Source organism: Macrobrachium rosenbergii, chromosome 3 (genome assembly GCF_040412425.1).
Source record: "Macrobrachium rosenbergii isolate ZJJX-2024 chromosome 3, ASM4041242v1, whole genome shotgun sequence".
Taxonomy (NCBI): Eukaryota; Metazoa; Arthropoda; class Malacostraca; order Decapoda; family Palaemonidae; genus Macrobrachium; species Macrobrachium rosenbergii.
In genome coordinates this window covers 45,858,977-45,886,476 of record NC_089743.1, presented here as the reverse complement: position 1 = coordinate 45,886,476, position 27,500 = coordinate 45,858,977, and the positions used below count along the sequence as shown (strand labels likewise).

General features: G+C 36.3%; 2 protein-coding genes across 4 annotated transcripts in view; both read left to right on the top strand.

Moving 5' to 3' along the window:
- Positions 1–27,500, top strand: part of LOC136854990 (FYVE, RhoGEF and PH domain-containing protein 4-like) — a 635,655-nt gene that overhangs the window by 157,270 nt on the left and 450,885 nt on the right. The gene's annotated exons all lie outside the window — the stretch shown is intronic.
- LOC136851116 (golgin subfamily A member 6-like protein 22) overlaps positions 27,395–27,500 on the top strand; it is a 615-nt gene continuing 509 nt past the window's right edge. Inside the window, exon 1 of the mRNA XM_067125089.1 lies at positions 27,395–27,500. This exon is cut by the window's right edge and continues 509 nt beyond it. Coding sequence (XP_066981190.1) covers positions 27,395–27,500 — 106 coding nt within the window.

Sequence of the window (27,500 nt, the reverse complement as noted above, 5' to 3'; positions counted from 1 at the left end):
TATTAAAGATGGCTTTGGTTATTCTTTTTGAGGGAAATGACACTGATAATTCATGGCCTTGAATTGGTGAATAATAATAATAACAAAACAATTTCATAATAAAAAATGGAACAGAGTTTAACCAAAGTACCTTCCAATAATAATAATGAGAAAGAAAGAGAAAAAGTTGATAAGTATCAAGACCTGAAAATAGAAATATGAGGGATATGGGATATGCCAGTGGAAACTGTACCCATAATCATAGGAACACTAGGCACGATCCCAAGATCCCTGAAAAGGAACCTGGAAAAACTAGATGCCGAAGTAGCTCCAGAAGTGTGGTACTAGAAACAGCTATGCAACCCGGAACCCCACACTATAAAAACCACTCAGTCGAATAGGATGACTGTGATAGACAAAAAAAAAAAAATAATAAATAAAAAATAAATAATAATTTCATTATAATAAAATAATGAAATTATTATTATTATTATTATTATTATTATTATTATTATTATTATTATTATTATTATTATTATTGGAAGGGACTTTGGTTGTTCGTTATGAGGGAAATGACACTGACAATTTAGGGCCTTGAACTGGTAAATTCTGTTCCGTTTGTTAACATAAAATTATCATTATTATTGTTATCGGAGGTGGCGTTATTTCACTCATAACGAATAACCAGATTCGTTATGAGAGAAATAACACAACGTTATACGACCTGTTTCATTTATTATTATTATTATTATTATTATTATTATTATTATTATTATTATTATTATTACTGGAGATGGCTTTGGTTATTCTTCAAGAGAGAAATGACACCAACGTGAGCTCTCATTTATTATTATTGTTATTATTATTATTAGGCATTCTCATTCCTAAATTTCGCGTCCTTTCGGCTCCTAGCTGCATACACTTTTACCCTTTTACCAACCTCTATTCTCGCTTCCTTTCTTCAATATTGCTGTCCAACCTCTCTAACTATTATTTCTTAGTTCAACTGTTCTTTTTTTTCCATTTCCACTTTTATTTTTTTGCGCTTCACTCGCTCCTTTCATTGTCTATAATATTGCAAGGCTGAAAATGCCCCAGCGCTTGGCTTGACAGCCTAAATTTTTACAAACTCAGTCGTTCCTAAACACTTGTAGGCCTGGCCCAAAGAGACTGAGCTAGAGAAGTTGGACAGCTATGCTGTTTTGTAATCGTTAGTAGCTGTTGGGGCGTTTCCTCCCTCGCTGCCAAATGTACATTGTTGGAACAGCGAAATAACATCCCTGTTTGTCAGTGGACTATTTGAAGTCTGTTAAAGGTAATTTAGAATGAAATGAATAATAAACAAGTAAAAACTGCGCCGAAGTTCCTTCGGCGCAATCGAGTTTTCTGTACATCGTATAATCAAGGCCATCAAAAATAGATCTATCTTTCGGTGGTCTCGGTATATCTAACTTTAAACTTAAATAAAACAAAAACTACTCTGACTAGAGGGCTGCAATTTGGTATATTTGATGATTAGAGGGTGGTTGATCAGCATACCAATTTGCAGCCTTCTAGCCTGGTAGTTTTTAAGATCTGAGGGCGGACAGGAAAAAGTGCAGACAGAAAAAGTTTGGACGGACAGGCAAAGCCAGCACAATAGTTTTCTTTTCAGAAAACTAAAACAATAGAAATATTATCTTGACTGAGCTCTTACCGTGCAGTTTGATATTATTATTATTATTATTATTATTATTATTATTATTATTATTATTATTATTATTATTATTATTATTATTATTATTATTATTATTATTATTATTATTATTATTATTATTATCATCCAGAAGATGAACCCTGTTCATATGGAACAAGCGCACAGGGGCATTGACTTGAAATTCAAGTTTCCCAAGAATATGGTGCTCATTAGGAAGAAATAAGGCGAGGTAAAGGGAAATACAGAAAGAAGAGATCCCACTCACTTGATAAAAATGAAAAAAATGTAATGAATTAACAAATACATAAAAATGTATTGAAATGCAAGAGAAGAGTGTTAGGGAAGCAATGCATTGCACCTTCGCTTGAACTTTTGAAATTCCAATTGCACGACATCCTCTCGGAGGGTGTTCCACAGTCCAACGGTGTGAGGAATAAAAGACCTCTGGAACTGAGGAGTTCGACAGCGAGGCACACTTACTGCATACTGTTGCTGCTGTTCAGCGAATCTGGTTGCTCTCGGCAGGAAAAAGGGATCCGGGATCAATTGTGAATGTGAAAGATCTCAGTTAAAATACATTCATTTATTCATCTGTTTGATCATCATTTAAAGTCGCTGCCACATTTCCAGAGGAACGCGTAATTTTCATTATTACAGTGCATAAATATTACGGGAGGCTTCTGTGCTGGAAAAGGAACCTCCAACATTGATTATCCAAAACCATTTTCGACGTATGATTTTAGAGGTATACTGCATACTCTCTCTCTCTCTCTCTCTCTCTCTCTCTCTCTCTCTCTCTCTTATCAGCTATAATTCCCCTTCGGTATTTTATCCGAGGTAAAGCGAATTGAATATTGAAGGACTTTTGTAGCTTAATGTTTTTGTATACATATGAATTATCACGGTTGATCTGATAAAAATTCATATGTGTATATATATGTATGTATATGTATGTATATATATACATATACATATATGTATATGTATGTATATAAGCGGATCCCACAGGAAAATGACAGGCAGAAGTTCAGTACTGAACTTCTGCCTGTCATTTTCCTGTGGGATTCGCTTATGCACTGAAGTCACGTGCATCTACCGTGATTTTCTAACATATGTATGTATATATATATATATATATATATATATATATATATATATATATATATATATATATATATATATATATATTTACATATATATAAATATATACATATACGTCTGTTAACATTTACATTGACCATATCAAAACCCCTTCTTTTTGTGAATGATGAAATTCGTTGATACCTGTACGATAATACCTGCCGGAGATATACTTTACATGTCATCAACTCTTACCGTACTCCATCGAGTTCTCCGAAAGTCGTAAATGAAGTTCTGAGTAATGACGATACCTTGTTACGGACACGCTTGGCATTGTTCTCCCTCTTCATTCCGAGCAAGATCACTCAGTAATCCCAATCTGCATCAAATGCTGGGTTATGAAGTGTGTCGCAGACTCTCTCTCTCTCTCTCTCTCTCTCTCTCTCTCTCTCTCTCTCTCTCTCTCTCTCTCTTCTTATCTGTCTGTCTGCCTCCCTCTCTCTCTCTCTCTCTCTCTCTCTCTCTCTCTCTCTCTCTCTCTCTCTCTCTGTGTCTTTGCCTGTTTCTCTCTGTCTGTCTGTCGTTCTTTGTCTCCCCCCGCTTGTTAGTCTGTCTGTCTGTCTGCCTGCCTCTCTCTCTCTCTCTCTCTCTTTCGATTCCCAAGTACCAATAACAGCCGAATTCATTATAGGACAGGGAAGTGGGCCGAGTTTCGAGAGCCAACACCTCCTCCCCACCCAAAGTCGCGGAGTATTGTTACCGACGGAGACCCTGAGAGAGCCATTGAGGTGATGGCTCTGATGGATCAGACCAACTAACTTTGTCAGTTAAGGCCGTCTGAGCTGTTGACGTCGAAAGTGCATAGATGGATGGCTCTATGAACTTTCAATATTGGTTTAGTGTTATGAGTCCAAAGACGTTTTATGAACGGGACTGTTTTTGCTCTTTATTATTATTTTTTTTATTATTATTTCAAAGATCTTTTACTCCGTAAGGGTGCTGTACCGCTATCTCACGTGGTGCACTATAGGCATTACTACAGTTTTTTCTTTTTTTTTTCAGCGTTCCTTCGGCCTCTAGGTTATCCACTTTTCATCCTGTTATTTTTATCTGTTTCCATTCCTCTCTTCTATCTTGCTGTCCAACCACTCCAACTCCCTTATTTCATTGTCTTTTTTCACTGTCTTAAGCGATCAATGGCTGTAAGTGCCCCAGTGCTTGGCTTTGTAGTCCAGTTTTCATAAATCATATCAAATGTCTTTGAGGCATGAAAAATGATGTCTTCTATGTATTTTGAAACTGTGATTCTCTTCTCGTTATCATTTAATTTTTTGTTTTTAGACATCACACTCATTTCTTAGGAGACGTGTCTTAAGCATGTTTGTTTACCAATCTTAGAGGGTATTATTATTATTATTATTATTATTATTATTATTATTATTATTATTATTATTATTATTATTATTATTATTCAGAAGATGAACCCTATTCACAGGGGCCATTGACTTGAAGTTCAAGCTTCCAAAGAATATGGTGTTCATTTGAAAGAATATTAGAAACGAAAAATAAATTGACAGATTGATATATGAACAGGTGAAAATGTAAGTAAAAGATTAAAATACAAGGAGAGTTGCACAACATCCTCAGGGAGACTGTACCACAGTTCTCTCTCTCTCTCTCTCTCTCTCTCTCTCTCTCTCTCTCTTCTTCGAGCCGAAATAATCTTCCTTCGGTAGCGTAGACAAATAAATGTAAATCAGTACAAGTGTAAAGGAATCTTCGCAACACGCACTCGAAGTACTCAAAAGTACGTGAGGAGCTTAAGAAGCGTGTGTACACCGGAGAGAGAGAGAGAGAGAGAGAGAGAGAGAACGTGCAATGCTCCTGCTTGAAAGGAGAATGGGAAATCGTTAGGAGATGGGCAAATAGGCATTGGGAAGATGGGAGGGTGGGCCCCTGTAAGTGGAGGGGGGTTGTGTTCCCATGAATGGGACAGGGTTGGGTCGGGGGAGATTGAGAAAGACAGATCCTTTGTTTTAGTTTGTGCGTGTTCCTTCGTCCTTTTCTGGTGCCCATTCAAGCAGAATCTTTTCAGAATCTCCCCCCTAATTATTTATGCGTTTTTGGGTGTTACTGCGCAGATGGCTATGCATCACCCCCTTTTTCTTCTTTCGGAAGAATTCTGAAAGACATATCATTCCATTTACGCATTTTCTGTTTCTTAAGGCTTTGTCGGATGCCTTTGGTGTCAGATTTTGGTTGGTGGTTGGTTGGTTGAGATTTTAACGTGGCCTTATGCCTGCACGTTTCCCTTCACCTGTGGATATCTGTAAGTTAAGTGAATAAGAGGCTGGTGTGGGCCTATACACTTCATTCCAACCAGTCTAGACATGGCATAAGAGCTAATATCTTTGAAAGTAGATTCATATTTATTGTTATTATTATTCAGAAGATGAACCGTATTCATATGGGACAACCCCACAGCGGCCATCGGCTTTGCATTCAAGCTTCCAAAGAATATGATGTTCATTTGAAAGAAGTAACAGAAGATAATAAGAAATACAGAAAGAAGAGTTCAGCTATTAGAAGAGAGAATATCTGTTGATACTAAGTAAGGTACGCATTTTACGCTTCCTTTCGTAGAAATATTGTGTTTTTTTCAATAAAACTTGAATTTAAAAAAATACTTCATTTAATTTTAAAATTATTCTAATTGGTAATTCATAAGAACTGGTTGTGCCGTAGATACGCAGTTTGTTAGGTAACAGTGAAAGTTTTGCGGTGTCATCAGAGCTCCCACGAGTTTCTATTAATAAACAAGATACGTATTACTTCCTGTTTTGGGTAGAAGTTGTAGATTAATCAAGTGAATTTTCAAAATAAATGATTTTTGGTTTAAGAAATATTAGCATGTTAAAACTGAAGACATGCGTATATAGTAACCTGGTAATTAGTCGTTGGTGAACATACATCATGTACCAGTAAGATATACTTTTAGCTTTCAGCAAGTAAGGAATAGTGTACCGTACGAATATATGATACAATTATTGTATTTAATAGATTTTTTTAAATGTTGGAATGTGCAAAACTCGATTCTTTTCAGAGCATTTCAGCTGTAATTTCACGATTTCTTTATTTCATAGCATTTTTCAGTTCGTAAATCAGCCAGATTCATTGCTTGCCAGTGTAGTCAGGTTGTAAAAGTATAACCAGTGAGGCCTTGTCTTGGAAAACAGTACAATAAACTTAAGAAATTATTAATAATGTATAGAAATTAAACAATATTTCAGAATATTCAGGTTGTAAAGGTAAAACCAGGGAGACTTATCTTGGAAAACTGGATGACAAATATATCGAATTATTAAATAATTATGGGAATAAAACAACATTTCTGAGTTAGTAAACCAGCCATTTTCATTGCTGTTCAATGTAATCAGGTTGTAAAGGTACAACCTGCCTGAGAAAAACAGTATGAAAACTATATGAAATTTTCAAGTAATTGCGGAAATACGGTATTCTTACAGCTGTAATGATGAAATATAGTACTATTTCACCTGTAATGATAAAATTATAAAGATGAAATACAGCACTTTTTCTCTTGTAATAATAAAATACAGTAGAATTACAATTGTAATGATGAAATAAAGTACTATTTCAGTTGTAATGAGTAAATACAGACTCCTGAACTCCAGTTTTCCCGCTCGTACAACTTCCCATAAAGACGGGAGGTCAGTCATGCGCACGAATTTTCGTGATTCGTGTTGTCACGGATATAAACGGAGTGACTCAGACTGAGGTCAGTCCTTGGGAGGAAACCACCTTCGAAGTCCTTACTTTCTTTCTCACTCGGTAGTTTTGCTTTTTTATTTTATTTTATCTGCTTGGCAAAGTTAATTTCCCATGATTAAAAAAATTTTTTTTACTCATAATGAGCGCTAGATAACATTATTTGAAATGATTGTAGACCTTCTTCTTCTTCTTCTTCTTCTTCTTCTTCTTCTTCTTCTTCTTCTTCTTCTTCTTCTTCTTCTTCTTCTTCTTCTTATTATTATTATTATTATTATTATTATTATTATTATTATTATTATTATTATTATTATTATTATTATTTGTGTAATAAAAACCCACAATTACATAGTAAACTATATTACTTGTTTACTTTACATAGTAATATATTTTAGTATATAATTGTGGATTTTTATTACACAGATTGTTTTTCACGAGATTGTGCATTTCTTATTATTATTATTATTATTATTATTAAAGCAACGAAACAGACTCGATGATAGGAAGTTATCAGTCGATGATTAGGCAACTGACACAGAAAATTATAGAATTGTTTCATTGTTATTGATTTATGTTGAATAGTTTCTGTTAATTGGGAGGCTATTATTCCATTCAGGGTTGTTACAGAAAATAATTATGATGGTTTGACATAAGATTTAAATTGATATTGGTAGAATGTCCCCGTAAAGAAAGACCAGGCAAAGTTTCTATGTGCCACCTTTAGTCGATAACGACACATCTCTGTAAAGACTGTAAAGGATTACAGTATTCTAGAATTTGTTTGCATATGTAAAGGATTACAGTATTCTAGAATTTGTCTGCATATGTAAAGGTTTACAGTATTCTAGAATTTGTCTGCATATGTAAAGGATTACAGTATTCTAGAATTTGTTTGCATATGTCATTAACATATCCTTTTATCATCTCTAATTCATTGTTGATCAGGTTATATTGTTTAGCTGCTTTTATTGTCAGCAGCCATTGCGCATGCACACTGGTGAACGATTACGTAATGTACACTTTTTTCCCCGAAAGATTACGTAAAGCAAACCTTTTCCCCGAATAATTACGCCATGCAAACCTTTTCTTCCGAAAGATTATGTCATGCAAACGTCTTTTTATTTGAGGGGCGGGGGGCGAGATTCAAAACTTGTCCCCCGATAGATTACGTCATGCAAACATCTTTTTCTGGGGGGGGAGGGGGGGAGAGATATTCAAACCTTTCCCCCCGATAGATTACGCCATCCAAACGTCTTTATTTTGGGGATGGGGGTGGAGATTACGACAAACAAACTCCCTCCTCCTCCCGTTTTTCGAAAGGTAACGTAACGCAAACCTTTTCCCCGAAAGATTACGTAACGCAAACCTTTTCCGTAAAAGATTACGTAACGCAAACTTTTTCTCCGAAAGATAACGTAATGCAGGCCTTTTTTTTATTTTTTATTGTTGCTCGTTCCGTCAATTGGTTGCATGAAGCATGGAAAGGTAGCGATTACTGGTTTGGTTCGCGTGATGTTTTGCTGCCGTACAGTAGCGTGAACCCGTAATTTCCGTTCTCGCAGCCACCTTGAAAACCATGATCGGAGAGATATAGTTCTGTACTAGACTGATTTATTTATTTATTTTTTTTTGTAAGAGTCAGTACATTTTTTAGCAACTTAGGAACTTTAAGTTCCCTCTCCGGAGATGATTTTATATTCTCGACGGTATATTTCTATATGTAACTGATGATCTCTCTCTCTCTCTCTCTCTCTCTCTCTCTCTCTCTCTCTCTCTCTCTCTATCTATATATATATATATATATATATATATATATATATATATAAATATATAGATTGTGTGTGTGTATGTATGTATATATATTTCACATCTACCAAATTGTGACAATATCAATAAATAAATAAATAAATAACTGTAAAATTATGCATTTCAGTTGTACGTTTGCTTCTCTTTTGCCCGCATATTTTTGAGTATTCCCAAAGATTTCCTTTAACAAATACCGTTCAATTTAAGAAAGAAGAAAAAAAATAGAAGGAAGCAGCTTTTGTTAAAGAAAATAGTTCCACGGCCGAGCCTGAAGGCAGGGGTAAAAATGTGGCCCCCCCCCATGCGAATAAATGAAATACTTGAATGGTGGAATTTTCGGGAAAAAACCCAGGGAAAAAATATAAAATAAAAAATTGTTTCTCGCTGCTTTGAAATTTCCATTTATTTCCCAATTTTTTTTTCTCCATCGGCCCGGTGGCTCATTTCAGAGTTAATCGTTGCCAGTTTTTTTTTTATGTATTTTTTCCGTTTTAAGTGGATATGATTCATTGTTTTTTTCGATTGTTTTTTCTTGTTTATGACGAATTTTGTTATAGCAATTCATTAAGCCTGCAGTGAATATATATACATGTATATTATATATATACATATGTGTATAAATATACATTTATGCATATATGTATGTATATATATATATATATATATATATATATATATATATATATATATATATATATATATATATATATATATATATACATACATGTGTGTGTGTATTCGCACATATTAATACATACTGTTTACTATATGAGTTATATTCTTCACATATACCCACACTAGAAAAGAGAATATCCACATTGGTATACGGCAGAATTGGTGGGGTCCCAAGTTTAAATACTTATTGAGATCCTCACCTCTGGACCTGCAAGCCGTCACGTATTAATTTTTTTTAAGTATTAATTTGAGTGTGGATTGTGTAATTCGTTTGTGTAAAGCTTAACAAGTGTGCGTATATGGTATCTGGTATTTGTAAAGTGTTGTGTAAATAGTGCACTTTTGGCTTGAATAGTGTCAATAGTTTTTTTTTTAAATTACGCATTGTTACAGTGACTGAATTGATGCATTTTTTAGATTTTTGCAATTTTTTTACTGCATTGCAGGTGTCACGACAAGAACTGAGGATATTTTATTTTGGGCGCAACTAGAACTAGTTTATCTTGGTCGACCCTTTGGTGGTTATATATAATATATATATATATATATATATATATATATATATATATATATATATATATATATATATATATATACATACATATACATACATATATGTATGCATATATGTATGTATACATATACATTTATATATATGTATAAATATGTATTTATATATATGAGAGAGAGAGCGAGAGAAAGAGAGAGAGAGAGAGAGAGAGACTTGGTGGTTGAAGACACTTTAGTAGTCTTAGCATTTAAGTTCAGTGATGAATTGACCTTTATCTAGAAGTGAATAATTTCCTTATTCGCTGGAATCTCTCTCTCTCTCTCTCTCTCTCTCTCTCTCTCTCTCTCTCTCTCTCTCTCTCTCTCTCTCTCTCTGTAGATGAAATAAAATTTCTGCCAAATTATATTTTAACATCACTCCTTTTTTTTGCTTTGCACGTAGAATAATAACAAAACAATTTCACAATAAAAAAATGGAACAGAGTTCACCAATTCAAGGCCCTAAATTGTCGTGTCATTTCCTTAATAAAAAATAGTCAAATTCATCAATATAATGACATCTCAGGAAATTATTATGGATGAAAATTTTTTATGAAGAATTCATCTGAAGAACAAAGAATACTTTGAACATGAAGAGAATCTTGTCTCATGCTTCTATATCCAGAATTTTGAGGTCTCATAGTTGGCTTTTGTGTAACAATGAATATATATAATTAAAAAAAAAAGGATGCGGTTTTGTTCTCATTACTGTTTCCAACAGATGTCTTTACGTACTGTTTTTTTTTAGTTATCTGTAAAAGAAAACTATTGTGCCGGCTTTGTCTGTCCGTCCGCACTTTTTTTGTCCGCCCTCAGATCTTAAAACCTACCGAGGCTAGAGGGCTGCAAAATGGTATGTTGATCATCCACCCTCCAATCATGAAATATACAAAATTGCAGCCCTCTAGCCTCAGTAGTTTTTATTTTATTTAAGGTTAAAGTTAACCATAATCGTGCTTCTGGCAATAATATAGGACAGGCCACCATCGGGCGTAGTTTTATTCCTTTTACTGTACCTCCGTTCATATTCTCTCTCTTCCATCTTACTTTCCACCATCTCTTAACAATGTTTCACAGTGCAACTGCTTTGAGGTTTTCCTCCTGTTACTCCTTTCAAACCTTCGTACTGTTAATTTCCCTTTCAGCGCTGAATGACCTCATAGGTCCAAGCGCTTGGCCTTGGGCCTAAATTCTATATTCCAATTCCATTATATACTCCAATAAATGGTGTGTCCATTCATGGCATTATAAGCTTTAAATAGATGATGGGTGACAGTAATTTTGAAGGCCCATTGAATCTAACATTGTCCCAGTGCACAAAACGGGAAACTCGTGTATCATGTAAACAAATAGACCACCGGTGGCCTTGTTTGGACAAGTAAACAATAACCGACAACTTGCCAGCGAGATATTAACAGTGATGTTCATATCACCGGATTCGATCCCCCTGCGGGCGTGGCTTTGTCAGGAATTATCCAAATACGAGAGCGACGCGGAGAAAGCGTTGCCCTGGATGAGAAAGTTTTAAGAGAGAATTGGCTTCTTATGAAAATAAAGTTTTGCGTGAGATTAGGATGGGATTAATGAAAAGAAGAATTGTCATAGAAATGTATTTGTTTTTATTAAGGTTTGTGGTACTCAGGTTTATAGTTTTCTGAAAAGAAAACTATTATGCCGGCTTTGTCTGTCCGTCCGCACTTTTTTCTGTCCGCACTTTTCTGTCCGCCCTCAGATCTTAAAAACTACCGAGGATACAGGGCTGCAAATTGGTATGTTGATCATCCACCCTCCAATCATGAAACGTACCAAATTGCGGCCCTCTAGCCTCAGTAGTTTTTATTTGATTAAAGGTCAAATTAAGCCGTAATCGTGCGTCTGGCAACGATATAGGTCATGCCACCACTCGACCGTGGTTGAAGTTTTAGGGGACGCGGCTCATATGGCATTATACCGAGACCACCAAAAGTTAGATCTTTTTCGGTGGCTTTTATTATACGATGTACGAGCTGAAGAAATTTCTGCTCATTTTTTACTCGTTTCTAGAAATGAATACAGGAAATAATTTGCTTGTCTTCAGGGTTCACGAAATGAACTTTCTGTTTTTCGTGAGTTTTTCCGAAACCTCTAATTGAAAAACTGTTTAGTGACGTCGTAACAGATTTTCAAGTAAAAAATAACCTTGTACAAGTTTTCAAAAAGTGAAGCTAAGGGCGGGAGTTGATTAACTGATATCTGTATATATGTAAATCTAAGTATATCTTCTTCGTTTTATATATATATATATATATATATATATATATATATATATATATATATATATATATATATATATATATATATATATATATATATGTATGTATGTTTATATGTGTGTGTATGTGTTTGTGGGTGTGCATATGTCTGTATGTGTGTGTGCATATGTGTTGATGTGTATGTACAGCCTCATGATCAAGTGGTATAAACCTCACCTCAACAGCAAGTGTCCCGAGTTCGTTCCGGGGCGAGGTCAGTGATGTAATCTCATCTCTTTAAAAAATCCATTGCGGCTCTTTTGACCTTATCAGTAGGTTTCTATAGCCCCTGGCAATTAATCGACTATGGCGGATCGAAAACATGACTTCATCCTTCATATTTCCCCTGATCTGCCGTGTGAAAAATCCTGATAAATGGGTCATGTACTTTTGTCAGGCGAAGTTTGAGTTTAAAACGAAGGAGGCGAAAAATTCCGAGTGCAAATGGATGTCCTTTGTTGTCGGGGGGTGGGGGTGGGTTTAGGAAGGGGACGGGGAGGGGTGGGTCCTACGTCATTCATTTTCAGAGAGAAAAATTGGCAGGTCATGCAAGGTTTCTGAACTGGACCCTTCCTTTCCCCTCATTTCATTTTTATATTAGATTTCGCGGGTTTTTCATATATACTTTGCACGTCGTTTTTCATTGGGTTTGATCTCTCTCTCTCTCTCTTTTCATAGATGGAACATAAGCACGTATTTTTTATACTAAGTTCTCTCTCTCTCGGTTTATAGATGGCGCATTTGCAGGTATTTTCATCTCTCTCTCTCTCTCTCTCTCTCTCTCTCTTCACACAGATGGTGCATGTGAACGTATTTTTTTATGTTTTCTCTCTCTCTCTCTCTCTCTCTCTCTCTCTCTCTCTCTCTCTCTCTCTCTTCACACAGATGGTGCATGTGAACGTATTTTTTTATGTTTCTCTCTCTCTCTCTCTCTCTCTCTCTCTCTCTCTCTCTCTCTCTCTCTCTCCCTGTCGTCATATATGGCGCATTTGTACGCATTGTCACTCTCTCTCACTCTCTCTCCTCTTTTCTCAGATGGCTCATTCTCTCTCTCTCTCTCTCTCTCTCTCTCTCTCTCTCTCTCTCTCTCTCTCTCTCTCTCTCTCTCTCTCTCTCTCTCTCTCTCTCTCTCTCTCTCTCTCTCTCACAGAGTATTCCCTTGCACGCTCTTTGTATCCTCCAAGAGAAACGCATTTTTACAACTAGTCTTAGGTCTTGTGCAGTCTCTTATGATTGAGGGTATTGTTACAATTCACGATTTATGACCCAAGTTTCGCGAAGCGAGCAAAGAATTTCTCAGGCATTTCAGTCTGGATTCGTGAGAATTTTTTTTTTCCCTTCCTTGGAGGAATGAATGAGTGGTCTTATCTCTTACCTGGGTTTCTGAGAGAGAGAGAGAGAGAGAGAGAGAGAGAGAGAGAGAGAGAGAGAGAGATAACAAAAATGCGTGCAAATGTGCTTTATGTGTTCGCGTGTGTGTGTGAGAGAGAAAGAGAATAACAAAAATATGCGCAGTTACTCCACCTATGAGGAAGGGGGAGAGAGAGAGAGAGAGAGAGAGAGAGAGAGAGAGAGAGAGAGAGAGAGAATAACAAAAATATGTGCAAATGCACTATCTTTGAAGGGAGAGAGAGAGAGAGAGAGAGAGAGAGAGAGAGAGAGAGAGAGAGAGAGAGAGAGAGAGAGAGAGAGAGAGAAAGTACAACAGTGACTTTATTTATTGCTTTATTAAAACTTGTGGTGTTCAGTTTAATGAATGTGAATTCATGTATTTGTTTTTTTTTCACTCGGTATTTTTTTTTTATTTCTCTGTTTTCCGCGTGGAATTCTCGTAATAAATTGTGTTTCTCAGTATACTGACACTTACAGATAATCTTAAGTCGGACCCTTCACTTGCAGAACGTAAAATAACCTTTCTTAACTCGTCTGTAGAAACTTAGGTTTTAGATATATGTTGAATTTTTTGTGAAATTTAAATTTTTAACTCGTTTTCGCAAACTTTAGTTTTAAGGATATTTTGAGTTTTTAGTGAAATTGAAATTTTATTGGTATCCTTTTTAAATGAATGTTCTACATACAGGAATTCAAACAATTTCGTATTATTATCTTCCTTGTAGCTTCTGTGGTTAATGGGTTTTTAATTCGGTAACCTCATTGTTCATGGCACTCTTATCAACTGGTTTCGCATGAATGAATACTCTGTGAATCTATTCCACTCGAAAACATCATTTGTTTATTTCTCTCTTGTTTCGGGGGTCTTCATAAAATGTTACTATTTATGTTTGTCTGTATGGATGAAATTCCTGAGGTGTTTTTGTTAGCCTCACTATTGAATGTATTCGTGAATTTCGCTTTTTCAGTCTTGTAATAAGCTACTGCTTGTGAGATATTCTCTATAACTTTGGTTTAGGATATGCTCTGTTGCTGCTCAAATGTGGGAAAGGATTAACTTTTTATTAAAAAACAAAAGATTTGCTCCAGATTATTCTCAGAAAAGTACCTGAGTATCTTTTCAACCGTGGGAAATTGGTGGCAGTTTAAAAGATCTCTGCTTTGAAAAATATTAAATGAAGGCGAATCGCAGTAATAGTCTGAGTGTCGTCTCGTCGTCAGTAATACTTACAATGTTAGGTTAAGGATGAAAGTTCTCCTGGGCCTCGCGAGGCTCATAGGGCCGGCTCTGAACTCTGTTTTTTAGGCCGACAGACAGTGGGGGAGAAGTTCCGTTGCCTGAGACACATAACCAGTGCGTCGCTAGGCACTCTGTTTAAATTCCCGGCCGAGGGCTGGTACCTATTGTCTTACTAACCCTCTTGGGTTTGTTTAAATCCCCGGCCGAGGGCTGGTACCTATTTTCTTACTTACTAACCCTCTTGGGTTTCCAAACCACTGGGTTGGCAGGCCACCGGGTTTATGCAATGGCGCCATCCCCAAGCCACTAGTGAGCGGCGGGATTTGAACCCCGGTCCTCTCGACTGGTAGGCGAGAACCTTCCCACTGAGCCACCGCGACAATGTCCCCAACGAATTTGCAGACGGAACGTCTAGTCTGAAATGCCATTTCGTTCTCAAGGTTGTTTATTTTTAACCTGTCTTTTCAAGTCCGGCAAGTTAAAATAATGGAACCTTCTCTGTAGCTGGACTTGGAGACTGTTAAATGGAAGGGGGACGTTAGAATTGACCAGTTGCCTTGCTAATCGAAAGGGTGACAGTTGTTTGGAGGTCAGGAGAAGCAGATGGAAAAGTAGGAACTGCATTAGAGGTTTTTGATGTCCTGGCTGAGTATGGTATTTTGATATACTCTTGTCATTCATCAACATGCTAAGGTGCGTAGAGTGTTATCATGATTGCCTATTTTTGCTATAGCTGATTCCTAGCGACAGCAAAATGATTGTATTTCTGGTCCTGGATCACATGAAACTGTCACTCACAATAGTGTTTAGCGATGAACCTGTTGCTTTTGTTGAAACGCTCTCATCACTTGGGGACGAGAAATTATCGACTATCTGCTTCTCTCCCCTGTGTGCCCGAGGGCATTTGAGAGGGTGTGAAAGTGAAAGAAGTGAAAGGAATGGAGAGGCGTACGCCAACAGTATGGATGTAGAGAGGATTGAAAAAAGTAAGCTGTGTCGCAAAGATGAGAGGGAGAGGTGTGATTGGTTTTGTCATGAGGGAGATGAGAAAAACACGTGAGGGATTATGAGTGCTTAATGAAAATCACGATTCGTTTGTCAGATTAATTTGTCGTGAGGGACGATTAAGGGCTTAGAATAATTTTTCTGAAATAAAATTGTAATTGTTTTAAAATGTTTCAGACTGAGTAACGCCCAAGGGATTAGATTGCGTCTTCTAAAATGAGCAATTGCTCTTAGTTTGAAAACGCTTCCTCATTATTCAACCTTTTATACTAATTTGAAGATTATAAACACTCAGAGTGATTAGTTTCTGTGACATAAACATTTGATAATTGTGTCAAGATGAGACACAATTAAAGGATCATACGTCTTATTGCATAAAGCTGAAGTGTTAGATTATTTGCAAAGTAATTGCTTCCTTGTTTTATTATTGTGAAATACTGATAAGGTTTTGGGTTGTTTCTTTCGATTCTATGGGTTGTGATAGGTTGTTAAACGGCTGTTAAGTCTTGACTGATTTTAAAGCATCCTTCCATTCTCTCTTGACTTCCGTTTTATTATTTTTTTATATGACAAAGTTTGCTTAGTAACAGGTTCAATTGACAAAAAAAAAGCCAATACGTATAAGTGCTCCGTAGGGGTGGGGGAGGGGGGGCGGGCGCTGGTTAGTGCTGTAGTGTACCTTACGTGGTACACTGTAGGCGGTACCCAAGGTTCTTTGCAGCGTCCCTTCGGCCCCTAACTGCAACGGCTTTCATTCCCTTTACTGTACATCTGTTCATATTCTCTTTGTTACGTCTTACTTTCCACCCTCTCCTAGCAATTGTTTCGTAGTGTAACTGGAAGGTTTTCCTCCTTTTACAACTTTAAAACCTTTCCCCCTCTCAATTTCCCTTTCAGAGCTGAATGGCCATATATGTCCCAGCGATTGGTTTTGGGTTAAATTTCATATTCCATTCCAAGAGGTAAAAGAGTTGTGTAAATAATCCGGTATCTTTTTCACTCATCTTACTTCCCCCTACACACCTTTAATATACTACAACGTTCGCTTATTGTTTTCCTTTTGATTTTCACTTCTGGTAGACGCTCCTAGGCACATGACTTCTAATACCAACGCCAATTTGTATTTCTCTGTGCTAAGTAGTTACTCAGCTGTTAGTAGGAGATAGGACTCACCCAATAGACTTCCCACACTTAATCCTCCGAACCGATATAGATCTTCTTGTTAGTCTAATAACCTCAGTTATTCCTTCCTGGAATTCAGGAGTCCAGTGATGCTTCCTGCCGTTGCTTTTAGATATTTCCAGGCCTGTCGGGACTATTGCTTTCGTATTTTGGTGTTTTATTTTAATGTTTTGCTTTTGTGCTTGCATGAATCAAAGGACTTTTGACTCCTTAGTGACTTTGTATGAACCTCTTTTGTTTTTGGTACAGTTTTAGCCAAGTTTGCCGTGGAACTGGAGGATAGTCTTTGCTTTCAGATGGCTTCACAACACCTGTCAGGTCTCCTCATCTCACATTTATGCCTGTGAGGTCAGAAGTCCTCGAGTTCCTCAGCTCGGAAAGTTTCTTTTTTTTTTTCACCAACACATGGAATACTTTTAACGCACATTTTCTCTTTGTGTTTTAAAAATCAGTGCTTTTGCTTCCTTAGGGTTTAGAGATGTAATTTTATTGTTATCCGTCTTTTTCTGTCTTGAGATGTCTATCTATATATCAGCCTATATACCTTTCTATTACTCTGGTAACATTTTTTATTTTCCCCTCAAAATGAATTCCACATAATTTTTTTTCTTCTGAAGACATTCTGTTTATGTTATGCCGAGTAATTGTCAGCTTATCGGTCAGTTTTTGTCCCTTGGAAGGAGAGAGAGAGAGAGAGAGAGAGAGAGAGAGAGAGAGAGAGAGAGAGAGAGAGAGAGAGAGAGAGAATTGCAACCGGATTATTTACGGTTGTCATCGAAAGAATATTAAAACTGAGTTCCCTGGAATATAGGACCTCATGTTCATTTAATTATCTATTTATTTATTTTATATTGTTTACTTATTTATTTTTTTATTAATTTTATTTAGTAATCGCATAGCTCGACCATCTCTCTTTCTAAAATAAACTTAGGTTTTCAAGTGATCAATATTCATTCAGTTACGTGGTATTTATGCTGATATCAGTATTGTGGTATTTAGTGTGTAATAACCTTTTTAGCCAATGGGAAGATATCCATCGATTTGTTGGAACAAATTCCTTTAAAGAAAATGGGGATGTTTCTGACCTATGGGCTGACATTTCTTCAACCCATATATAATCTGGAGCGAAGAGTCATTGGGAATATCGCTTAGTTTTATTATTATTATTATTATTATTATTATTATTATTATTATTATTATTATTATTGAGCAGACGAACCCTGTTCATATGGAACAAACCCACTGGGGCCTTTGCTTGAAATTCAAGCTTCCGAAGAATATGGTGTTCAGTTGAAAGTCGTAACAGAAGGTTGTAGGAAATACAGAAAGAAGAGATCGCTTTTTAGAAAAGGAAAAAAATAAATTATAGATTGATGAATAAATAGATGAAAATGTAAGTATGTCAGTTATAATTACTAGTTTCTTGAATATCGAGTTCTGTTTCATAGTACCCTTGAAAATTCCATTAGGTCTTCATAGCAATTATACTTAAGGTAAGAACCAACTTTTTACGGAGATGAATTATTGTTGCCCTTTGCCGATATTTCGGTTTAGAAAATATAAGACTGTAACTACAGTATAACAGCCATCTGCGCGCTTGCGCAGTTGGATGACTTTAATATGAAAAGCGAGGTTTGTGTTCTTGTAGGAACCAATTTTTTTTTTTAATCCTTTTTTAAACAGCAAAAGCGAATGTTAGAATCAGCTTAATACTTTTTTTTTTTTTACTATATTCTAGGCCCGGAGAGGCAAAGAAGACAATAGAAATAGGGTAAGGATAGATATTAGGATTATAGAAAAAAATTTAGCAGGATCCATTTTTCCAGCATAATGACCCTATCGATCGATTTTACTTATGAGTCATATCCTTCGACACCCAACTTCTCAGTGAACCTCCATCAGTTTCTAATCTCTCGTTTATTTACGGCTGTCGATAATGACTTCTTAAGAGTGCAGATATACACGATCGCCGTGCCTATGATATGAAAGACTTTTATGTTTAGTTACGTCTTGCTGAGTGGAAATGGACAGAGTCAGACACGTGGCCTGAGTTCATCGACCCAACGAGAAAATCCTTCTGAATCATTTGAGTCTTCGTGATGTTATGTTGTTTGCCTGGGAGATAGTCTGAAGCACCGTGGTCTGAAGTAGTAGTAGTAGTAGTAGTAGTAGCAGGAATAGTAGCAGAGGCAGTGGCAGTAGTAGTGGTAGTAGTAGTTAGTGGTAGAAATGCTAACAGTTCTCTTTTCTAGTCTTTTTGTAGACAGTAGTAGTAGTAGTAGTAGTAGTAGTAGTAGTAGTAGTAGTAGTAGTAGATGTTGTGGTTGTAGTTGTAGCAGAATGGCTAACGTTTAAATTTTCTGATCTTGTTAAGGACAATTGATTTTATGTTAAACAGTATTTACTTTGGTGTGAAAATAGGGTTTTTTAAGCAGAGCAAAAATTGTCGAAGGAATTGTTTAATATTTATTTTGTTAGGTTTAGATGTAAGGATTTTACTTGTGATTATTTCTCTGTATTATGAATGTACTGAATGAATTGGAGCCAGAAGCTTTTTCGATTAGTTAGGTTTTAAAATGAAGAATAAATAAGGCTCGTAAAAATGAAGACATAAGGATGTTTAGTGTAAGTTGAGTAGGTGAGAATGAAGTCACTTTTTTAATGATATTTTTGAATGGCCACGGGGCATTCATTGTTTGTTATTTGGTCATGAACTGAAAATTGGTACATATACAGTTTCCTTAAATTGAAAGTCCAGTACAAAAATGTTATCAACATTAATCATTAGTCGTTCATTTTGCAGTACTAATGTTGTCATTGAAGAAGATCAAGTTTTAGTACCGTTGCGAATCACTCGGAGTTTCCGAAATGAGTATTCAGTATTCACGTAGGTATGCATACCTGAACGTGACCCTGGCCTAGTACATAATTTAGGATTATATGTTACCTCTCTACTATTTACTTATATCCTCAAAATCGAGTATACGAGAAATAATGTCTTACAAAATATTTTTATATGTATTTATTTTTGGTTATCCTTACTCAAAAACGCTGGTGATCCGTAGCCTGAAACGATAAGAGAACATCTAATATAAGCAGGAAATATCGTTAGTACATTTAAAGAACCTTGAATAGTGCAGGCAAAATTGTTGTTATTAGATTGAATTAAAGATACAGTTGGTAAATTCGCCATTGCTGTGGCGTATTCATTTAATCAAAAGACGTATACTCAAAATCTTTCTCCTATTCATTTTGAACTAAAGTTCATATATAACGTATGAAAATAATCGATACCTTTATATTATTTCCTTCTATTTCATAAAAATTGAGTCAAGAATTAATTACCTAGTATAAAATAAAATTAGCAAACAGAAATTAACTTCTGGTGTAAAATTAAACGTTCACTATTTCATAAGCAACAAGTAAACAAAATATACTAATTTCGTAAAAAAAAAAAAGTAAAAAGTGCGCCGAAGTTTCATCGGCGCAATCGAGTTTTCTATATAACCGCTACAGCGCATAATCAAGGCTACCGAAAATAGATCTGTCTTTCGGTGGTCTCTGTATAATGACGCATGAGCCGCGGCCCATGAAACTTTAACCACGGCCCGGTGGTATCCTGGCCTATGTCGCGACCAGACCCACGATTATGGCTTACTTTAACCTTAAATAAAATAAAAACTACTGAGGCTAGAGGGCTGCAATTTGGTATGTTTGATGATCGGAGTGTGGATGATCAACATACCAATTTGCAGCCCTCTAGCCTCAGTGGTTTCTAAGATCTGAGGGCGGACAGAAAAAAGTGCGAACGGACAGACAAAGCCGTCGCAATAGTTTTCTTTTATAGAATTCTAAAATGAGTCAACAAAACCGTATGCCTCGTCATAAGTGAGTAAATAAATTCTGTATATTTCTTCACAAAAGAGTCAACTAAATAACCCTTTTTTTCATTTAAAAACGCGCGGGGTAAATGAACTCATTCAGTTAATCTCGAACAAGTGAGAGAAAAAAATATATATTTCAATTTTATTTGCAGTTTTGTCTAATTTTATTTTCAATTTTATGTCTAATTTCATGACCAGTTTTATTTCCACTTTTATTTTCAAATTTATGTTCAATTTTATTTTCAATTTATGTTCAATTTTATTTTAAATTTTGTCTAATTTCATGTTCAGTTTTATTTTCAATTTTATGTTCAATTTTATTCTTAGTTAATGTTCAATTATACTTTCAATTTTATGTTTAATTTTATTCGTAATTAATGTTCAATTTTATTTTCAATTTTATGTGCAATTTTATGTTGTTTTATTCTCAAATTTATATTCAATTTTATCGTCAATTCATCCTCAGCAGCGCGAGGACAGCGAGGGATAGCAATGGTGTCATAGATTCACAGAATGGAACTCATATTGATCTGTTGTTTATTGATCCCCTCCGTTGTGTGCCTTGTCGCCCCTCTCTCCCTCTCCTGCCCTGCCTTCCTTTCCCCCTCCACACTTCCTCCTTCAAATCCATCCCGTCATGCTCCCTTGCTACAGAACACTTTGCGTTAGTTATCGATCGACGGGCGGCTTTTAAAAACGGTCGTGGGTGACTGATAGACGGTGATTCACGTGGGTCTGACCCATATATGGTTGGAGAGAGAGAGAGAGAGAGAGAGAGAGAGAGAGAGAGAGAGAGAGAGAGAGAGAGAAAATTTCTTCTGTTCATTACATGAGTGTGTGAGAGAGAGAGAGAAGTTTGTCTGTGCATTACGCTGACGAGAGAGAGAGAGAGAGAGAGAGAGAGAGAGAGAGAGAGAGAGAGAGAGAGAGAGAGAGAGAGAGAATATCTTCTATTCATTATGTGAGTGTGTGTGAGAGAGAGATAAGTTTGTCAGTGCATTACGCTAACGAGAGAGAGAGAGAGAGAGAGAGAGAAAAAATTTCTTCAGTTTATTACTCGAGTGTGTAAGAGAGAAAGAATCGTGTTATTGCATTACCCTGATGAGAGAGAGAGAGAGAGAGAGAGAGAGAGAGAGAGAGAGAGAGAGAGAGAGAGAGAGAGAGAGAGATTTATCTTGGAAGTAGGATGAAGGAAGACATTTCGCTTATTGATGTTTACTGTAAAGAGTTTAATGATTTCAGCATTTTCGTAATCTGATATTGCCGGTTAATAATCCTTTCAACTGGATTACTTTGTAAATGATCTTTGAAGCAGCATTATTTTGAGAAAGATGATAAATATTTGAAATGATGGAAGTCCAATATCATGTAACCTAATAAGAAATAATCATGTATGTCACAAATCCTTCATTTATTGATGGTTTTTGAGATAAAGACGCCCAGAGAAGTATTTATGTTATTTATATATCTTCATACGAATCCATAATCCAGTGTACAATAATATCCCGACTTGACTGATTTATTTACTTACCAGCTGCCATGTCTTGATTATTTTTTCACGTGCTACCATTTTAGATGTGGTACATTATCAGATATATCTCCTTTATTGAATATCAAGTGTAAAGCACAGGTTAGTTTAGGTTAGGAACTATGTGGAATTACTGTTAGTTGTAAGATATCTAGAAAATACTCAAATGCAGGCTATGATATAGGATCTTTGTTACTTATCTGAAAGGCCAAACCCCCAACAGTCCCGTAGTGGGCTAGTGCCATCAGTGCACTTCTTGCGGTGCACTGTAGGCATTAGGGTCTTTGCAGTGCAACTGCGAAGCTTTCCTCCTTTTACACCTTTCAAACCTCCTTACTGTCGTATTTCCCTTTCAGCGCTGAATGACCTAATAGGTCCCAGCTCTTGGCCTTTGGCCTAAATTGTATATACAATTCAATTCAGTTTAAACCCCCAACATGTCTTAAGTTCAGTGTTAATTGTATTTGATTCATGTATTCCGACTTTACCGGAGTCCCCACTCCCTTGCAATTAACTTCCTGTCGCGGAAAAGTCACCGAGTATTACCATAATAGTACTTGGCAACTCAACCCGCCAGTGGTGTTCTTTTGTATAAGACGAGTATGAATCGCGTCACGAGAGAACCACCGCGATCCCAGCCAAAGCCATTTCAGGCTCCGGTATCTGAAATGTGATCCTTCCTTGAATTATCAGAGACAGCACGAAGGGATTGAACGGCCGAGTACTCAGAATCCGCCCGGTGCGTGAGTTTGAATACCATGACGATTTTGTGTGATGGTGTGTGTGTGTGTGTGCGTTCACATGACAATCTCTGAATGCCATTTGAATGCTGGGTGTGCGGCTTTCATTACTTGCGCCCACAGCGCTGTTGCTGCTGTATTTAGCTCACGTTATTTGGTTCCTTGTGTCTTTTAGTTTTATTGATTTGATTCAGTTTCTTTTATAATATTAATTTATGGATTGTACATACGTTTTTATGGCTGGAATTAAAGTGACATTGTCAGTATTTTGTATGTATTAAAGTTCGTTCTTTCAAAAGCTTATTGATGTTTATTTTTAGCATTAAACTATAAAATTAGCCATTTGCTTTTCCGATGTATTGTTTTCGAGTATTGCTTATATATTTATTCTGACGTAATAAATAATAGAAGGGTAACAAATTTAATAACTTTGAGGGTATATTTCCTGTTTTGTTCTGATAGCAGGTATATACCTATACAGACCCTTGCAGAGATATCTACAGAGATAAGATATAACACCTCTTCTATTTTATATTTACGACCTCTGAATTTTTCCGGTGGTTATTATCATTGCAAAATGAGATGAGTTAATATTTTACTTTAGCCTCAGACTTTGCTTTTTACTCACAAGTGGGATATTACCAAAAGTTATGCTTTGCACAGCATACTGTAGAGTGTAGACGGTACTCCATGTTTTTTGCCAGTATCCCGTCTGCCCTCAGGTGCATACTTCGTGCATTATACCTGCCTTTTACTATTCATCTGCTCTTTTACTTTACCTGGCTCCAGTTTTACGTTATCGGGATACCTCTCAATACAAACGTTGAACCCGAAGTTGAAGAGGATTTGACCGTTCCATCGTGAGATAACAACTATTTCTCCTGAGTCGTAACTTTTAAGGGAACGTAAAAATGAATGGAACGTGAAACCGAGGAGGCATATACTGTAATGCTATCGCTTACGATACTTTGGCGTAAGTGGGAGGAGAACCAAGAAGAGGAGTAAGTTTGGTCATGTGGTCTCAGAGACGTGATACTCATCTCCCTGGGAGACGGGGGGGGGGGGAGGTTAGTGCTGTCATTGCACATCACGCGGTGCACTGTAAGCATTATTTAAGGTTCTTTGCATTCTTTGCATTCGTTTGACTGTACCTTCGTTCGTATTTTCCTCTCTCCATCTAACATTTCTCCCTCTCCTAATAATTGTTTCAATGTTATTTTCAGCGCCTGTGACCTCTATGTCCCAGCACTTGGTCTTTCGTCTTGATTTTAAATTCCTGTTTCCTGTGATGCTCATCCGCTGGAAATTTCTTGATTGTTTGGACTTAATGTGAAGAAATGATAATATGTTTTGATTTTATTCTTTTTGAATACTTGTATAACTGTCTGTTTTCTATGAGCTCTTGATTTGAGTAATTTTTTTAGCGACAGGTACGTAATACCTACCAACAGAAGTCAGACCTCGTGTATTTTCAAACACTGAAATTATGACAGACGGCGTAAGAGAGAGAGAGAGAGAGAGAGAGAGAGAGAGAGAGAGGCTGCGCAAAAGGAATTTTAAGACTAGCCAAATCGAGATCAAAATCCTTTATTTTAGCTCTTTCAAGCTTCACGGTATTAATTAAATTAATATTATGTAACAGTACTATTAATGAATACAATTACCTAAACTATACTGGAGCTGATATCATTTCCTAAGAAGATATTTTGTTCACTAACGTGAATTCTCACGAAATAAGTATTTTTCATTGACTAACAACTTTGTGTTGAAGGTTTAAAGGTCGCTCATGAGCAACAAAGACAACAAAAACAACTGTTGCAAAATAACCTAGAGGCAGGACATAGACATTTATGCTTAGGTCCCAAGTTCCCTTTCCACCTAAGCAAAGACCTGGGGAAACCAAGCAGTGGCTACTAATGTCCCCATCCCTAGCTCAGAGGGACCTATACTTGGGACCACCACTCCGTGAAGTCCCGGCTAATCCAACTGAAAACCACGGTCCTACAGGGTACACTAAAGTTAGGCTAAATTTTTAGAAAGCACGGGAAACTAACCTCGAAAATGTATTGGAGTTTTTTGTTTTGGGGAAGATTGATCTTGTGAATTTTTTTGTTTTTAGGATTTGTAGATTTTTGTGTCAGGAAAAAATGCTGAGTTGGACTCAAAAGGTATTTTTTCCATTTAAATATAGAAATCACCTTACTTATTCATGAATAATTGCATCATCATTCATTGCCAAATATAGTAGAAATTTTGGCTGTAAAATTTATTACTGTATAACTTTATTATAATTTTATTCGTGCTAGAGATTGAAGAATGGACCAGACTCCCATTAAGAGACCCATCACGGGTCACGGACGAGGGAACCATTGATAGATTTTCCCATCCTTTTTATTTATTTTAATTTGACCTGAGATTTGAGTACTATAACAAACGACTAATTTAACCATAGTTGGATTATAAACAAGTAAACACAGAGTTGACCTCAAACTTTGAATGATAGTTTATGTAATTTTAATCTTGTGCCGTTTAACTTGTTTATGCTAAATTCTCAGTAAGAAAGCAAATAATTCGGGTAAACAATATATTTTCTGTTTACCTGGAACTTCTTGCGAGTGGTGGAGGAAAAAGTTTGATGGTAAAAGTCATAAGAACTTAAAGAAAATATTTTAATACCGGGCACGGCTTCTAACGCCCTTGAATTTTATTATTTGAATTTTTTTTTTTGTTCAAGAGTTTTTAGTGAAATACCTTCGTGGTTTTCGTTCATATCTAATTTTCATAATTTATGCACCGGTCTTGACGAAACCCAAGTCCCGGAAACAGCCAGAGGCCTTTATTAAACATTGGAAAAGAAAATATTACCTTTAAAGGTGTACCGATTATACATGTATACACGCAACCTTACTCTTATCGCCGACAGTAAGACTTCTCTTAAAGGATGTTTTATTTCAACCCTCTTAAAAGGCCTGGAGGACATTGCATCAGATTTTAAGCAATTATGCTCGCATGCATCTCTTCGGCACACAAAAACCCGCACTCTTCAGATTTCAAACACTTTCAAAGTAACATTCGAGTCACACGCTTAGTAAGCTTAATGAATGAATGAATATAGAATTTAGGTTTTTTAAAAGGCCAATCGCCGTGACCCCATAAGGTTATTCAGCGCTGAAAGGGAAATTGAGAGTAGAAAGGGTTGAAAGGTGTAACAGGCGGAAAATCTCGCAGTTGCACTATGAACAATTGTTAAGAAATGGTGGATAGCAAGATGGAAGAAAGAGAATGTGAACGGAGGTACAGTAAAAGGAATGAAAGGGGTTGCAGTTAGGGCAGAAGAAACGCTGCAAAGACCCTTAAGTAATGCCTATAGTGCCCCGCGTGTGGTGCACTGACGGCACTAACCCCCTGCGGGGAGTAAGCTTAACGGAGGGGGTGTTGGAGATCATGGAAGCACAGTAATTAGGGCAGAGTCGGTTAAAACAACTCAAAAGCCTTAAGAAACCGCAAGTAACATAGTTTTTATGAGAAGAGCGAATGCCTGGGAATAAACTGATTCTTAGGCGAAGCTGGAATTCAGAATTTTACCCAGGAATTATGTTTGATTTAGATGCAGACTGATAGAAAGTTTTTAACTTCTCCGGCGGTAAGCTGAATTAAAAATGAGCCGAGAGTGTGCACATTATATCACGCGATACAGTAGCAGTCTTCTGTTGTTATGGATGTATCCTGATTCTCTCTCTCTCTCTCTCTCTCTCTCTCTCTTTGTTGGGATTAGAAAACTAATGAATGTTTGCTACCCCGCAGACGTTTTCTTTATAGGTAAATGAGGAAACAGAATAACTCTCACAAACACACATGCACACATACATTTATATATATACACATACATACAGTATATGTATGTATATAGCTATGCATGTATGTATATATATATATATATATATGTGTGTTTGTGTATGTGTGTGTTCTTTCGTTTTTTCCAGCTGGCGGTAAATATTCACAGACGATACCGTCGTAATCAATGGCGGGTGTTAATTGTGAGCTTCCAGTAATCACGAATGGCTACAGTGATATCAGCTGCATATATCTGCCGTCATCTCCAAAAGAACCAAACAATATTTAGGTAGCAGTCCTTTGTATGTTGCTCAGAAATTGCATGAAAGCAACTGTTATAAATGGAAATACGTGTATTAAACTTGTATTAAAGTGAAACGTGAGTGTTTGTATTTTCTGAGATATTATTATTATTATTATTATTATTATTATTATTATTATTATTATTATTATTATTATTATTATTATTCAGAATATGGAAGCATTCTCATGGGATAAACCTCAATGACCACTTACCTCAGATTCAAGCTCCTGTGAAATAGAGAGAAAATGAAGAAAAATGAAAAAGAAAGATAAATCAAGGAACATATAGGCTATAAATTGTATTATATATATACATACACACACACACCCTTAAAAGCGTCTGAAAGAAAAAGACGTTGAAAATGTCGACTTAATAAATCAGATGGAGGACATGGATCTTTAGATCCAAGAGGCTCGTAATAACATGAAGGATTTGGAAAGGCTCTTGAAGAAGGAAGAAGAGGAAAAAACAGAGATGGCAAATCTGTATCGCAAAATGATTGAGAGCAAGGGCCATCAGATCAGAAATT